Raw genomic sequence first — 15,432 nt, forward strand, 5'->3', positions numbered from 1 at the left:
TGAAAAGCCATATGCGGCATTGTAATGCATAGAAAAATGAAAAAAAAGAAATATTATTAGATACCTTACACAAGTAAACAATTAAGCAAGACTTGAAAGCAAACAAGAAAGGTTAAGCATAGAAGGACAAGGATTGCTTGCAATAAAACATGCTAGAGTTTTTTGAACTCTCAACCCAAAAACCCACATAAGAAAGCATAGCCATTTACGTAAAGGATGATCTACTATCTCACACGAGCTTCATTTATTTAATTAGCTTGCAAATGAGCCTTATTGATATACAAAGCTTTATTTTAAAATCCTTAACTTTTATTTTAAGAACCAATCTTAATATTTATGTATTTGAACATTGATAGGTCCTTGACTTAGCCCCCATAACCACATTGCTTTAAGAAAAGAAATAGACAAGATGAAACTTAAAGAGGATGAGATGAACCCACAAGGATTTTGTTATTAGAACGCTCTTTCGATACCTCTATATAAGAACTTGTAAGATCATTGCCATTAAGGTTTTATTACATTATCAATTAACATAGTAAATCATATACATCATTTGAGATCCATCAAAATTACGCCCTTTTATATTGTCAAATATACTCAACGGGTCACAATAAGAACACAATTTTTAAAATTTTGTAAGCAAATAATATTTTCTAGACATGCCTTCAAGTCAATAAGTGAGCATCACATATCAAAAATTTCCATGATCTCCATAAAAATAATGTACCTTTTGAATATTTGAAATCTACCTCTTGATTGGTCGAAGCTGTATGTGTATATCCCATTTGAATGTTTCAAAGTTATAGGTTTCAATATTTAATAGTGTTTATTGTGTCATTCTTCCATAATATACTTTTTGTAACTCTAATCAATCATATTTCCTAAATACATTTAAATAAACATGTTTAACCCTATATTTTTTCCAAAATATGATACATGTGCATGAAATGCTATTTAGTTTATTACCACAATAATTATGAAATGTAAAGTATAACGATATGAATGGAAGCACACATAAGCATTGTCTAATATCAAGTCTAATATATTATAAATTTGCATTATAAAATAATATGGTACACTCTTTTTCTCAATCACCAAGAAAACGTCTACTTTTTGAAAGTATACAACTTCATATCACCAAAGTATTACCTAAGGATTATAAATAGTAATAAAGTCTATACGGTCATTGCCTTGCGATAAAATGTCCTTCATGCATTAGTTTCAAGACATCAACGATGTTAACTCTTTAGCTTGACCTTATAATACTTAACATATTTGGCTTAGTTTGGAAAAACTTATCTACTTCTAAATCATCTTATAAAGAGACATAAATAAAATCATTATTTAATTTCTATATTCATGTTCACCTTCTTGTGATTCCACTAGCTTCAAGTCATATTCTTTTAACCTCATTTCTAGATATTGATAGGATTGGCTTAGCTTTGCTCTTAATAGAACAATTATGAATAGAAGTAGGAGTATTACTCCACCCAAAATGATGGGGCTTCCAATCCATTCCAATATTGTCGCTACGGGGTTAGATGCATGCTGGAAAAAGAATAAGACAAGTAGAGATGCATCAGAGGTTAGTGTAAATTGTCACAAAGCCTATTCTTTGTGGGTTGTTTTGAAAATCTATTGCAACTTTTATAAGATTATAATCCTTTAAAAAAAAACTTTATGGGATATTCATTCCTTCATCAATTGAGATGAACTTGCATTTATAAAATCCTAGATCCCATGTGCATGACGCCTTAATGTTTTATACTTTGTGTGAAATGGAAGAAAGCATATTTTTGAAAGGGTTTAACTAACAAATTCAAAGTTTCAAATATTCTAGAATATTTTGAAAGGTTATGGTTCAATTATCATTGTTTTATTAGTGATTCTAATATAATTACTCAAATTACGTTACATTTCACTTTGACGATGCAATTATGTTATTTTTGTTCCATGACCCTATGTATCCAATGCCCTTGCATCAATGGACTCATAAGCTCAATAAGATAATGTTAATACCATAGTTGATTACTGTTGCTAACAGTTATTTGCAAATAGGCCTTAATCATTCAATATTTTTAAAAATCATATTCATAAAGGAATCTTCACTAATTTCTTCTTATGTTAAGTATATTCAAATAAGCTAATGTGTTTTTCTTCACAAGGTTGTTAAGACCACAACAATGACCATTTTATTTTCTTTATATCTTACTTTGATGGGCCCCAGCAAACCTTGCTCATAAAAATATGTGTGTTCAAGTCTTTACATAACTAGTATGCTGGCATTATGGTGTATATATGCAAAGAAGATGAAAATTAAAGTTAGTTAAATGGCCATTCATATTTTGTCTATATCTTACTCTGATAGGCCCCACCAAACCTTGCTCATAAAAATTAAATTATCCATGTCTCATCTTTCTATATGTAGTGCATGCTTTCATCTCTCTCTCTCTCTCTCTCTCTCTCTCTCTCTCTCTCTCTCTCACACACACACACACACATACACACACACACACACACACACACACGCTCTCTTTATGATGTTCCAATGTCGGCACTAGCTGATATGTCCACTATGCCCAGGCCCACCACCTGCCACTTGTTCTCACTGCACAGAATGTGCAGGCTGCACTCAGCCGGCTTCATAGCCGGAGAGCACAGGACCATGCGGGGCTACGAATTGAGCATTTCGATCATGGACAGGAGATTTTGGCTCCGGTCCTAGCGCAGATGTTCAACCACACCATATGTCACGGCTTCCCATCCTCATGGAGTACCACCGCCATTGTATCGATACACAAGGCAGGTGACCCCATGGATACTGGGAACTATTGCACTCTCATGATTGGCCATATGCTAGCCAAGATCTATGGATCAATACTGGAGAGGGCGATCAGCAGTAGTAGCCATACAGAGGCACATGGGCAACGTGCTCTAGGCTAGGCAGGTTTTCGGAGACAACACTCCACACTAGACCACATCTTCACCCTGAGGACTATCATTGAGGAGGCAAGGTCGAGATGCTAGAAAGTCTACGCTTGTTTTGTAGACTTTCGGAAGGCCTTCGACACTATCCTGCGATCCCGCATGATCAGGAGACTACAAGAAATGCAAATTCCAAAGGTTCTGATATGGGGAGTGGTGAGCCTATATGAGTCCACCAGAGGGAGAGTTCCTACCCCAGGAGGCCTATCAGATTGGGTTGAGAGCACGATTGGGGTAAAGTAGGGATGCCCTCTCTCATCAACTCTCTTCGGGCTCTACATTGATGAGATTACATCTTTCATAGACCGCCTAGGAGGTGAGGGAGCACCACTTAGCTGACTTGATGATACAGATTCTACTATATGCGGATGACATAGTCTTCTTGTCATCTTCGGTAGAGGAAGTACAGAGACATCTAGATGCCCTAGAGGTGTTTTGCAGAGAGAGAGACCTGATGGTTAACCTTGGGAAGACCAAGGTCATGATCTTCAACACCTCTCACACAGTGCTTCACCAACATAGCTTTACATACTAGAGTCAGCTAGTGGAGATTGTGCAGTCCTACACATACTTGGGTGCAATTTTCACGATGACCCACGTAGCCATAGCACGACTCACACGAGGGCACAATGCTTTGGCCCGACTAGAGCGATAGTGCTTCGAGGCGCACTCCCAGGATCCACTGACGAATTGTTGGCTTTTCGACACTCTAGTGAGGCCAACTGCCATGTATACGGCACCTATTGGGGGTGTGACCTTTCATCAATAGAATGGAGGAGATTTGAGTGGCTACATGTGATTATGGGCTCTAGGATGATTCGGAGAAAGCCCTCGGTCCCCCATCATATAGTACAAGTAGAGTTTGCCACGACCCCTCTCTAGGTTGATGCCATTTTTTAGACAGTGACATTCCTCCACAGAGTTTGGGACCTACCTCGCAAGAGACTTCCGAGACTGGCACTAGAGTCTTCCATATGACTAGTAGAGAGTGGGGTCGGTACAACATGGTATGCATGCATCACCGCATGGTTTGCCAATCACGGCATTTAGATGGATCGGCTTCCGCCGTTTCAGTATAGCATGGATGCACTGCCCGAGTTGATCCCACGGGATGAGATTAACTGCATCATACGATTAGAACTCCTTCAACTCCACACATCTCGCACTTGGGGGGGGGACCAGGAGTTCCCCACCAAGACCCAGCTCTACTATGACCATTTTCTAAGAGTATCAGAGGATGGGCTCATCATCAGACCTCAGTATCTCGAGGACAGAGGAGTCTCACACGCGTTGAGGATTGCCATCGGACAGATGTGGGTCTCATCCCATAAGTTGAGGATTGAGGCAGGGAGAGCTGCAGGCATACCTAGAGAGCAGTGGAGTTGTAGGTTGTGCACGATAGGGGTGGTCAAGACATAGGAACACTTTCTATGTGTTTGCCCAGCCTACTATGAGATCTGAGGGTGCTACCACTGCCTTTTTTAGGAGGGGCATGGCTTTGGCCCACTCTCACGAGACTGATCCACTTCCAAGACCAGTCCTATATTGGGCTCTACCTGATGGAGATGCGACGACACAGAGAGACGCTACTACGACATATCAGAGAGCAACAGGATGGGACCACCGCACCACAAGGTACTGAGGTAGAGGTAGACCGATCATAGAGATAGGTCGGCACATGTAATCACATGATGTTGAGCGTGATATCTCAACAACCAGAGCACACACGATCAAGGTTCGACCTATTTCAGCTCTACTTAGAGGAGATCAATTGAGGCGAGGCGTCACCCTTGACATAGCCCATCGGATCTAGAGATCGAGGAGACCACACCCTCCACTACCACGGGAGACAGCCCGACAGATGCAGATACGTGAGCTCTTTGCATCTCATCAGAGAGCCACCATGGAGCCTGGATACGTGGATCCGGCTCATGCATTTGGGACTCTAGCTCTGAGCAATTGATATTTTCATGCCACCCTCATACTATTTTGCTACTTTTTTGCTATTTTATACTAGTATAGCATTTTAGTACTCAGCAAGGGCCTTAGTGAGCCCTTTGCCCCGGCCCACAGTGGTCTGTATGAGTTACTTGATTCCATACTTTGTCCCATAGGCCCACGAGGCCTCCTACAGACGTTAATATTTCTCTCTCTCTCTCTCTCTCTCTCTCTCTCTCTCTCTCCCCCCTCTCTCTCTCTTCCCCCCCCCTCTCTCCCTCCCTCCCTCTGTCCCCCCCCCCCCCCCCCCTCTCTCTCTCTCTCTCTCTCTCTCTCTCTCTCTCTCTCTCTCTGCTTTTGCTTTTGCTTCAGCCCCACAAGGCTTGTACGAGGTATCTTTTTTTCTGGTGTACTCTGTCCCATAGGCCCATAAGGCCTTTCGAGGACGTTAATATATCTTTCTTTCTTTATTTCTGTGTGTGTGTGTGTGTGTGTGTGTGTGTGTGTGTGTGTTTGTTCAATCCTAGGTCATCTCAACTCTAAAGTTAAAGTCTTAGCACGCACCCAAGGTTCGACTGAACCCCTTGACCAACTTAAGGCTTAGTTACAACAATGGGATACTCAAATTTACGTAGGCCAATACGCAACTTGCAAAGATGAAGTCGTTTGCTATCTCAACTATAGTCAACAAGCCCTCCTGCTCCGCCATTGCAGCATTATCGACACCCACTGCCTATGCAAAGTCTCATTTGAGACAAAGGGATCATATTAGACCCACAAGAGCAAGTCTATTATTTGTAACAAGAAATCAAAGAGCTCAAGCAACCCTTAGGACAAAAGCTCAAGAGAGTAATAAAAAGCAAGAAATTATTGCAAAGGTCATATACAAATGTAATACATCCCCATTGGCATTGATACTTGCCTCCATAGTTAAGGATATGATCACCAATCAAGTGAGCTCAATCAAGCAAGAGGTGGCTATTGATGCCAAAAATAAAGTCAATAGAGCGGATCTTTCTGTGGAGGTAAAAGAGTACTAAACTAGAGCAAGAAATAAGTTGATCTTATGCATTGGGGGAGTGGAATATGCTTAACTTCATGATGATGGAGGAGAAAGCCATAGATTACATAATCGTATGTCTTAAGAAAGAAAAACCACAAGTTGAATGTGACAGAAATGTTATATGCAATATCAATCAAAATGGCACACAAGCACAAGTTTACTTTAGAGGGAGGTTAGTAAGAGTTAAGAACACATAAGCTTAAGGGTATAAGGATGTGGATATTGCAACGATATATGCAATATCAATCAAAATGGCACACAAGCACAAGTCTACTTAGAGGGAGGGTAGTAAGAGTTAAGATCCTTAGACAAACACATAAGCTTAAGGGTACAAGGATCTGAATATCTGAAGAGATCACTCTGATCTAGCTCAAAAAAAGGAATAGTGAATTCACTAATGTAAAGGAAGCGCACAAAGTAGCCAAATGGGTAGTTTATCGAGCTTGGTAAGGACTTCAAATCCAAACCCAAAGATTCTTAGACTTAAACTAATGTTACAAAGGCCACATTATGACAGTATTAGAATATAGCTATGCCTTAGAATAACTCGAGAGGAGCTGGCCTTGAGCACCCCCATGGTTCTTTGCTTATCAAATGGAGTAAGTCACTTTTCTCATAGACCCCTGAGGTCTTTCGCAAACATTAATCTCTCTCGTGGTGCCTCTCAGACCTTCACACGGCCTCTAGGACCTCCGCCCATCCGTTTAACCATCTCGTCAACTCCCTCTCCATTCAGGCACCTCCCCGTTCAGTACAACTCACTTTAGTTCTAGGGTCACAGGCAGTGGGGGGAGTCTCTATCCTTTCCTCTCTCTCTGTCTCTCTCTACCAGCTCATTGGTCAGCACATTTCCCTCTCTTTAGTAGTCTAAGCTTGATATCAGCAAAAACTTCCTTCCTCCCTCTTTCTCAACCCCGTGCTGGCTGAACCCCTAGCCCAAGCTCGGGGGTTAGTTTAGCAAGGGAATATCTCAGAAATGGCCAGCATGGGATAGCCAGGTTCCACTTCAAAATCCCCTTACTCAGCCTTTCCAACTACTAGGCTTCTCACTCCACAGATGCAGCTGCTCCCATGAAACCCAGGAAGCTTGTGTGCATGACTAAACCATAGGAATATATATACTATCTTTGGCAAGAAATTAGGGAGGGAGCAAAAACAATTCACGAGCAGTCCTCTGCCAAACAGCTGTCTTTATCAAGAGTCAAGCCTATTACTAAGCTATAGTGTGGTATAGCATGCCTATTGCTAATCATAATATTATTAATGGTCCTTCTTCCCCCTCCCCCTTTAGGACTTACCTTCTTCTTTAATACCCCTTCATAAGGGGTTTTTACAAAAGGCCTTGAATGCACATGGTATATAGGTACATTTGTCAATGTATGGGGGGACATATATACATACATGCATCTCTCTCTCTCTCTCACACACACACACATGTGAGAGAGAGAGAGAGAGAGAGAGAGATGTATGTATCTCTCTCTCTCTCTCTCTAGATGCTGCTGCTCCCCGCTCCTCCTGCTCCCCTCCTCACTGCTCTCCTCGCTCCCTGCTGCTGCTGCTCCCCCGCTCCCTGCTGCTCCTCCTGCTCCCCCCCTCGCTGCTCCCTCCCTTCCCTCCTGCTGCTGCTCCTCTCCCCGCTCCCTGCTGCCTCTCTCCCCGCTCCCTGCTGCTTGCCCCCTCCCTTCCCTCCTCGCTGCCCCTACTACCTGCCCTCTCCCCCGCACTGCCCCTTCCCCCGCGCTGCAGCCTCCCCCCCCTGCGCTGCAGCCTCCTCCCCCCCCCGCGCCCGCTGCTGCCCTGCGCTGCAGCCTGCTGCTCCCCCCCCACACCCGCTGCTGCTCTCCCCCCGCTGCAGCCTGCTGCTCCCCCCCCGCTCCTGCTGCTGCTTTCCCCCCGCAGCAGCCTCTCCTCCCCTCTCCTTCCCCTCTCCTCTACTCCTCTTCTCCCCCTCTCCTCCACTCCTCCTCTCCCCTATCTTCCCCTCCTCTTCCCTCCTCCCTTCTTCATCACCCTCTCCTTCTTCTGGATTACCGGGATTCAGGAAAGCGGACGGAGTTTTTATTTTTTGTGTTTGAATCGGCCAACACACCTCGATTGACGAATGGGTTCCCATTCAGTCAATCCGTCTCCGCTCACACTGGCCGCGAGAACTGTAACTTTTTCAAAAGACGAGCTACAGCAGTTGCAAAAGGATTTCGAACATGAGTGTTCCACGACTCTCTTCGCACGCATTCATGGCTCACACCCCTCCAGGTTACAAGCTAGAGATTGGATGTTGTCGGCGCTTCCTCAGGACCTCGCCCCCCACCTCAAGGATGTTCATTTGTTGGGACGGGGTTTCTTTCAAGTGTGCCTAGATTCCCCGGATGTCACGAGAGACCTGCTACAGGCCGGGTTTCTACTTCTAGGCTACAGGAGGATCTTCTTGTTTCCTTTCCAACTGGGATTTGACCCAGTTGAAGAGGACAAGCAGGGAGTTTCTGTTTTCATCAGGTTCCCTGGTCTTCCCTCAGTTCATCACTGGCTTCTTTCAGTTATTGGCGAGAGGTTTGGTGTGGTGGTAGAGATCCCCCCTCTCCCTGGCGAGCCCTCTTCGGCTGCTGAGGTGGTCAGGATGGACGGGGTCCCCAGGGTTAGGGTCATTGTCTAGGACCCCAATATTTCAAATGACCACATCATGTTACAGCGACCCGATGGGTCTTTCTTCCGCCAGAGATTTGAGGTTGCAGGTCGGCAGGACCAGTGCAGGATTTGTAGATCCTCGGGGCACTTCGCCAGAGATTGCCCAAAGAAGAAAAAGAGGCCCACAAAGCAACCAGCTCGTACTAGCTTACGACAGAGAGCTGGAGCAGGACATACCGCTCCACGGACACGGCCTCAGACACGGGCTCCCCCCTCTCCTAGGGCTACTCGAGTCCCTTCGGCACCCCGCGCCACCTCTGGCCCACGGTGGGTTCCGGTCACGGCTAGGCCCTCTACTCTAGTTCACTCCTCCACCTCTTCGGAGGCTACCCCCTTGGAGCCTTAGGAGGAGACTACTGTTCAGGAGCCTTGTTCGACTCCACCCTTGGATCAGGTTGTACCTTGCTCAGCAGCGCAGGTTGTTGGCACCTCGTCTGCACCACTTTTTGATCAGGATATCAGGATCCAGTACAGGTGCCTCCCTTTTTGGACAGAGGGAAGGGGGTTTTACAATCTTTTCCTGCTTCGGTAGGAATCCTTCGTACCCCCTCCCCAGGACTGGCTCAGCGGAACTCTTTTTCCGCTTTGGAGGACCTCTCTAGCCTCCCAGATGATGATTTTGTACCCTCTACTTTTGGAGAGCCAGTTATTGGCTTCCCTGTTGAGAGATCCTTCTCTCTCTCACTTGTGGACTTTCCTCCCCTCGGACCTCGTGTGTATGGCAGGAGGTCTGCTTCGATAGAGGCTTCTGTTTCCGCCACCTGGTCCGGTAAGGTATTCCAACCCACTTCCTCCCGCCGATGAGGATAGCCAGTTGGAATATACAGGGATTGGGCGGCATCTCTCATTGCCGTCGCAGACAGCTGACCAGGAATCAGCTCCATCCAGGTGTTTCAGGTGGTTCCCTAGACATTCTTTTTCTTCAAGAACACAAACTGGATATCAGAGATTGCTCCAAGTCAGGTAAGCTGCTCTCAGGCCGGACTTTTTGGCTTCCTACCTCGGGAACCAGAGGAGGTACATGCATTTCAGTTTCAGAATCTATTCTCCCTCTGGTCATTGGACACGGTACCATAACCCCCTCCAGGGCCCAGTGGGTTTTACTTCTGATTGACGGACGTAAGGTTGGTTTCCTCAACCTTTATGCTCCGAACAACAGAGGGGATCGTGTTTTGTTTTGGAAAGAGTTGCTCTCGTGGGCTGACCTTGCGGATTCATGGATTATTGGAGGTGACTTAACATGGTTGAGGAACCTTCGGATAAGAAAGGGGGTAGAGAAGGTGATATCCTGGGATGCCTTCTTGTTCAGGTTCAGTGGCAGAGATGTTTGGTCTGATGATGCATTTCTTGTTCAGTCTCAGTCACTTTTGTTTTCATGGTCGAACCATAGGGTGCAGATGCCTATCCATGCTCGGATTGACAGATTCTATGTGGGTGACTGGGCTCTTGATAGAGGGGGGACAGTTTGCATTGCACCCGGTGTTTCCACTTCAGACCATTTTCCGGTAATTTTGTCCATTTCAGAGCCTCGTCTGAGAGGACGGTCTCACAGTATCAGGATCCCAGACGCCTTATACACGGATGAGACTCTCACAGAGGCAATGTTGGAGATCTGGGTTTCTCATATGCAGGGGGGGTGGCTGGTCCTTCACATGTGGCCACAGCACTTGACAGTATCAGCGACTTCTATCACTCATTTGCTAGTGCTCGGCGTGGTGAGGCACTCAGGGGAGAGATCGGTATCCGCCGGCAGTTGGCAGCCCTTCAGAGGGAGGAGCAGAAATGACCTTCAGATGCTTGGATACAGGAGCGCCTTGCTGCGGCAAGGGTCACTTGCAGACCTTGCTTGATCAGAGAGTTGAGTATGCCTTCCATGCACGGGAGTCCTTTTGGATACAGATGGGAGGGAGAGTCAATAAACATTTCTTCTCTACACTTGGCCCCAGACATAGTAGAGAGAGTGTCAGGCAGCTTATTGACTCTGACGGCGTTTTGCAGTCCCATCCGGAGACCGTCATGCATTTAGCAACAGATTTTTATACCTCCCTCCTTTCTGCAGATCCGAATTCACAGGCCAGAGAGGTGGCTAGAGATGAAGTTTGGCAGAGTTTACTTGTGTTGGTCACCCCAGAGATGTTATGCTCACTTGATGCACGCTTTACCAACACAGAATTCAAGACTGCTCTTTCTGCCCTTCATAAGGGCAAGTGCCCTGGTTCCGATGGTCTTACTCCCTCTTTTTTTATAGCCTTTTGGGATATGATAGGTGATCATATTACTTCAGCCCTGTAGGGCATTTAAGACTCGGGCGAGATGCCTGACTCACTGACCGAGGGACTCATTCACCTTATCCCGAAAGGTGGCAACAGGAATTTTGTATCCCATTGGAGACCCATCACTCTTTTGGGCACTCTTTACAAAATCCTTGCCAAGGCGATCAGCATCCGACTAGAGCCCCTTCTTCCTGATCTCATCCATGATACTCAGACAGGCTTTGTGCATGGCAGGAGCATTTTTGATAATATCTTTTCCTTTTGGGAAGCCACAGAGTGGGCTATGCACAGTGGACAGAGGCTAGCAGTTTTACTCTTGGAGTTTGAGAAAGCCTATGACAGAGTAGATTGGGGTTTTCTTGAGGGCACTCTTCTACGGTTTGGATTTTCAGATGCTTGGATCAGAGGGGTGGCCTCCCTTTACAGATTAGCCCACAGCCAGGTTTTGATTGGAGGGGTAAGGGGTGACACGTTTCAGATTTCCAGATCAGTTCGTCAGGGATGCCCTTTAGCCCCCTTCCTCTTTCTTTTTGTGGCAGAAGCTATGAGTATCTTCCTTAGATCTCAGGCTGAGCTTCTTGGGCTGAGACTGCCCTTGAGACAGGTGCAGGAGCTTTTTGACTATGAGTTGGCTGATGACACTGCTATTTTTATTCAGACCTCCTTCCAGTCACTTGATTCTTTCCGAACAGCCTTGGATATTTTTTGCTCAGCTGCAGGGGCACACATTAACTGGCATAAATCCTTTGGCATTTGTATCACTGATGAGGACACTCCAGGCTGGGGAGTTGACATTGGTTTTTCTTGGATTCAGAGGGGTGTTCCTATCAGGTATTTGGGATGCCAGGTAGGATTGGACATCTCTCTAGCACAGCAGTTTGCCCCAGTACTAGAAAGTATAAGGAAAAAGCTTCTGGAGCTATGCCACACTCGACCTTGCATCTAGAGTTGTGGTAGTGAACCAGGTTCTCTTGGCCACCTCCTGGTTCGTGTGTTCTTGCTGGTGCCGGTCTAGGGATTGCATCACTCAGCTCATCATACTAGTCAGGAATTTTTTATGGAGTGGACTTGATGGCACAACAAATGTTGCAGCAAGGGTGGCCTGGGAGACTATTATTCTCCCTACATGTGAAGGGGGCCTTAATGTCATTGACCCGGACTTGCAGTCCCGGACTTGCAGTGTAGGGCTTTCCTTTGTAAGGTGGTGGTGAAGGGACTCATGCCTGGGCAGGAACCTTAGAAGGATTTCTTTTTTGGATGCATTCAGGCTTGCACACCAACCTTGGGAGATGATTGGGTGGACAGCCCTCGATGGATTTTCACATCAGCCCCTCTCAGATCTCTTGCCTCTCCTCTCATGACTGCCATCCTGAAAGCTTGGGGGAGCTTCAGGAACACTCTTCGAAGGATTCCACCTTCTACCGTCGAAGAGATTGATAGGCAGCCGATCATTTGGAATGATAGTATTCTTGACGAGCATGCCAGACCACTGGGCACTTCCCATTACATGCAGTGGTCTAAATGGGAGAGAGGCCCCACCTACACAATAGGCACTTGGAAATCTTTTATCAGGCAACCTGTGGATTAGAGACTGCAGTCCGTGAGTCACCTCAGAGGGGTAGCACGCAGGATTCAGCAGATAGATGCAGCCATCCCGGTGGAATGGACAGTTGAGCTGCCTATTACTTCCACCACTTGGATGGGGGCTTTTTCGAGGACATCAGTTCCTTTACAGGTGATCGCTCTCCGAGGTCTCGGGGAAGACGCACTGGTCTTTGATGTTGGGGATGGAGGTTTACTTTCTACATCCAAGGATGGCATTCTTCTTGAGGTTGCCTTTCAGCCTGTCAGGATTGCTGGTTTTGTGGACCTTGCAGCGGGCTTGCAATGGTACTTAGACCCCGACCCTCTGCTCTTGGCCTTGGGATCCTGGAGGTTGTGGTTATATGGAGGTGCACCTATCAGGTGCTTGCAGTGGGACCCAGGAGAGTGGGAATGGATAGATCATGGGCACTGAGAGAGGGGGATTCCCTTCTTTCGTTTCACGGTTGGTAATCCCAGGAGGTTTCAGCTGAACAATAGGGGTTGGATTCCCTCCAAAGCCCCCCATTGGGAAAGCTTCTTCATCACCGCAGACTTGCGTAGAAATTTCTAGAGGAGGCTCTGGAAATCCCTCAGAAATAGAAAGATCACTCTTTTCTTTTGGCTTTCTATTCATGGAGGGATTGCAGTGAACCTGTGGAGATCACGATTTGGGGCTGATCCCACTTGTCCTCGATGCCATTCTGCAGAGGAGTCAGTGCGACATTGCCTTTGGGACTGCAGTCAGGCCAGGGCTGTTTGGAAAGGGGTTGCTCGGATACTCAGCATCTTTCACACTTCCCCTTTCTTCATGACTTGGGGCTCAGTCGCATGGTTATCTCTTACCGAGCCCCAGGTGTTTTATGAGGGTGAGCCTTCTTCTTGGGCACTCTCGGTCCGCCGGCAGGTGATAGAGCCCCGCTCTCTACAGGATGTACCACTTACTCCCTTCAGAGCTTCTCATGTTTTAGTGGACACCTCTTGGGAGATTTTGACTAGCATTTCCTCTTGGCACATTTGGAGAGCCAGATGTACTGAGGCCTTGGATGGCACCCAGATACACCCATTACAGGTGTTCACGGGTATTTGGTCTGACACAGTTCACACTTTGATAGCCATATGAGCTAGCATGCAGGGCCCTTCACGGGCAGCCTCTTCCAGAAGGACTTTATTTCTTCAAGTTTGGAGAGGTTCTCCCTTTTTCTCGGAGGTTTTTACCGGATTGAGATGGCACTATCAGCCTCAATCCTTTCTTTTTGGCTCTTGAGCTTTTCGTGCATTGCATGATGTATCCCGTATGGAGCTTGCTCTAACGGTTTTTCTTTAATACTTAATAGAAGTCTCTTTTTGCAAAAAAAAAAAAAAGAAATTAGGGAGCTCAGACTTCAAGTTGCAATTCTAGAGAGAAAGGTTCATGACATGGAGAGCAATGGGAAACAATAAATTATTCAAGAAGCACTACATAGATGTAATGCCTCCCCACCTGCACTATAGCTTGTTTCTACAGTCAAAGATCTAGTTCACAATGAAGTAGGATGTGATTGTAGAGGTCGATACAAAGGCAAGTAAAATTGAAATCGAAGAAGAAATCAAAGAGCATGAAGCTAGAAGTGAGAATGCATTGAAGATTAGAATAGGGTGACTCTTTGAAGGATGGTACAAAGATAAGACTTTTTTGTTTGACACTTTAACACATATCAAGGAAGGCATGCCCAATATTGAATGGAGGGTTGATGATGATGATGAAGCAACTAATATCTGTCACTCTAGAGGACATGTCACGAGACTTACAACTCAAGATTCTCCGACAATCTTCAAAGTTGAAAGGGACCAAGCTATGGATAGCAAGAACTCACACAAGCTCAATTGAAGAACAAGACAACGGAATTAGCCAACCTTAAGGCTGCTAGGAAAGATGGAAAATAGGTAGTATACCGTGAAGGAATAGCAATTATCAAAGAGTTCAAATCCAAACCAAAAGACTCTCAGACTCCAACAGATGTATGGCCGATTATGTGACTTCTTAGACTATTATGTTGGTTGCCTAAATAATTGGGGTTGCTTCTTGCACACCTTGGGAGCTGCCATGCGCCCTCCCTAAGCAGATGTACTAGATGGTCGTTTGTTGTCACATAGACCTGTTGATCTCCCGTAGACATTAATAGACTCTCTCTCTCTCTCTCTCTCTCTCTCTCTCTCTCTCTCTCTCATGTTTGGATCACAACAGTTTGGAGAGCTTGCTTTCCCATCCTCACCTCGCAGCCTTGGGCAACTACATTACCAAGGTCCTTGCATACCGTGACCAATGTATTACATAGGTAGCAACATGCTAGCTGTCCACTCCACCCTTCTTCAAAGAAGGAGACTTTTTGTAACATTCCATTGGGTCCCATGGGTCGATTTCAGGCCCCCAGAGGACGATAATAATAGTTTCTTTCTTTCTTTCTCTCTCTCTCTCTCTCATGTTGATACTTTGTAGATTTTCATGAAGCCTTTGACACGGTACACACAAAACACCGCTGGTAGAGAATACATTATATTGGAATTCCCCAAAAAACATACACACTATTCATGAAGTGTATGAGAAAGTGAAATTCCAGCTCTGCGAGAAAAACAAAAGCTATGTCGATCAAAACTTAGAGAGAGACCCCACCAAGTATCATTTACAGGAGGCAGCACCTTGATGCATTGAGTCTTTAAATACATGGGTATCGAGGTGCCAAATGATCATAAATGAGTCCCCACCTGTGCTGACTTGCACCTAAAGGTAGGTCAAAGAAGCTAGTAACACTTTCAAGGACAAATGCAAGCAAGTTGACATTTGGTGCTCAAGAAACACCTCTTTATGCTTCAATCACACCAATGATTTTTATTTTGAGTCGCGGTTCGGGGAGGCATTCTCTCCACCGT

The 15,432-nt window shown here is 45.7% G+C and overlaps 1 protein-coding gene across 1 annotated transcript in view; it reads right to left on the minus strand.

Annotated features, from left to right (window-relative positions):
* Window positions 1-1,344: 1,344 nt before the first annotated feature.
* Window positions 1,345-15,432, minus strand: part of LOC147904342 (uncharacterized) — a 178,713-nt gene continuing 164,625 nt past the window's right edge. Inside the window, exon 13 of the mRNA XM_087391234.1 lies at window positions 1,345-1,548. Within this exon, the coding sequence (XP_087247360.1) occupies window positions 1,345-1,548 (204 nt within the window). The remainder of the gene's footprint in view (window positions 1,549-15,432) is intronic.

This window comes from Dipteris shenzhenensis, chromosome 2, assembly GCF_047967505.1.
Source record: "Dipteris shenzhenensis isolate YYH24624 ecotype China chromosome 2, Dip_SZ_1.0, whole genome shotgun sequence".
Classification (NCBI taxonomy): Eukaryota; Viridiplantae; Streptophyta; class Polypodiopsida; order Gleicheniales; family Dipteridaceae; genus Dipteris; species Dipteris shenzhenensis.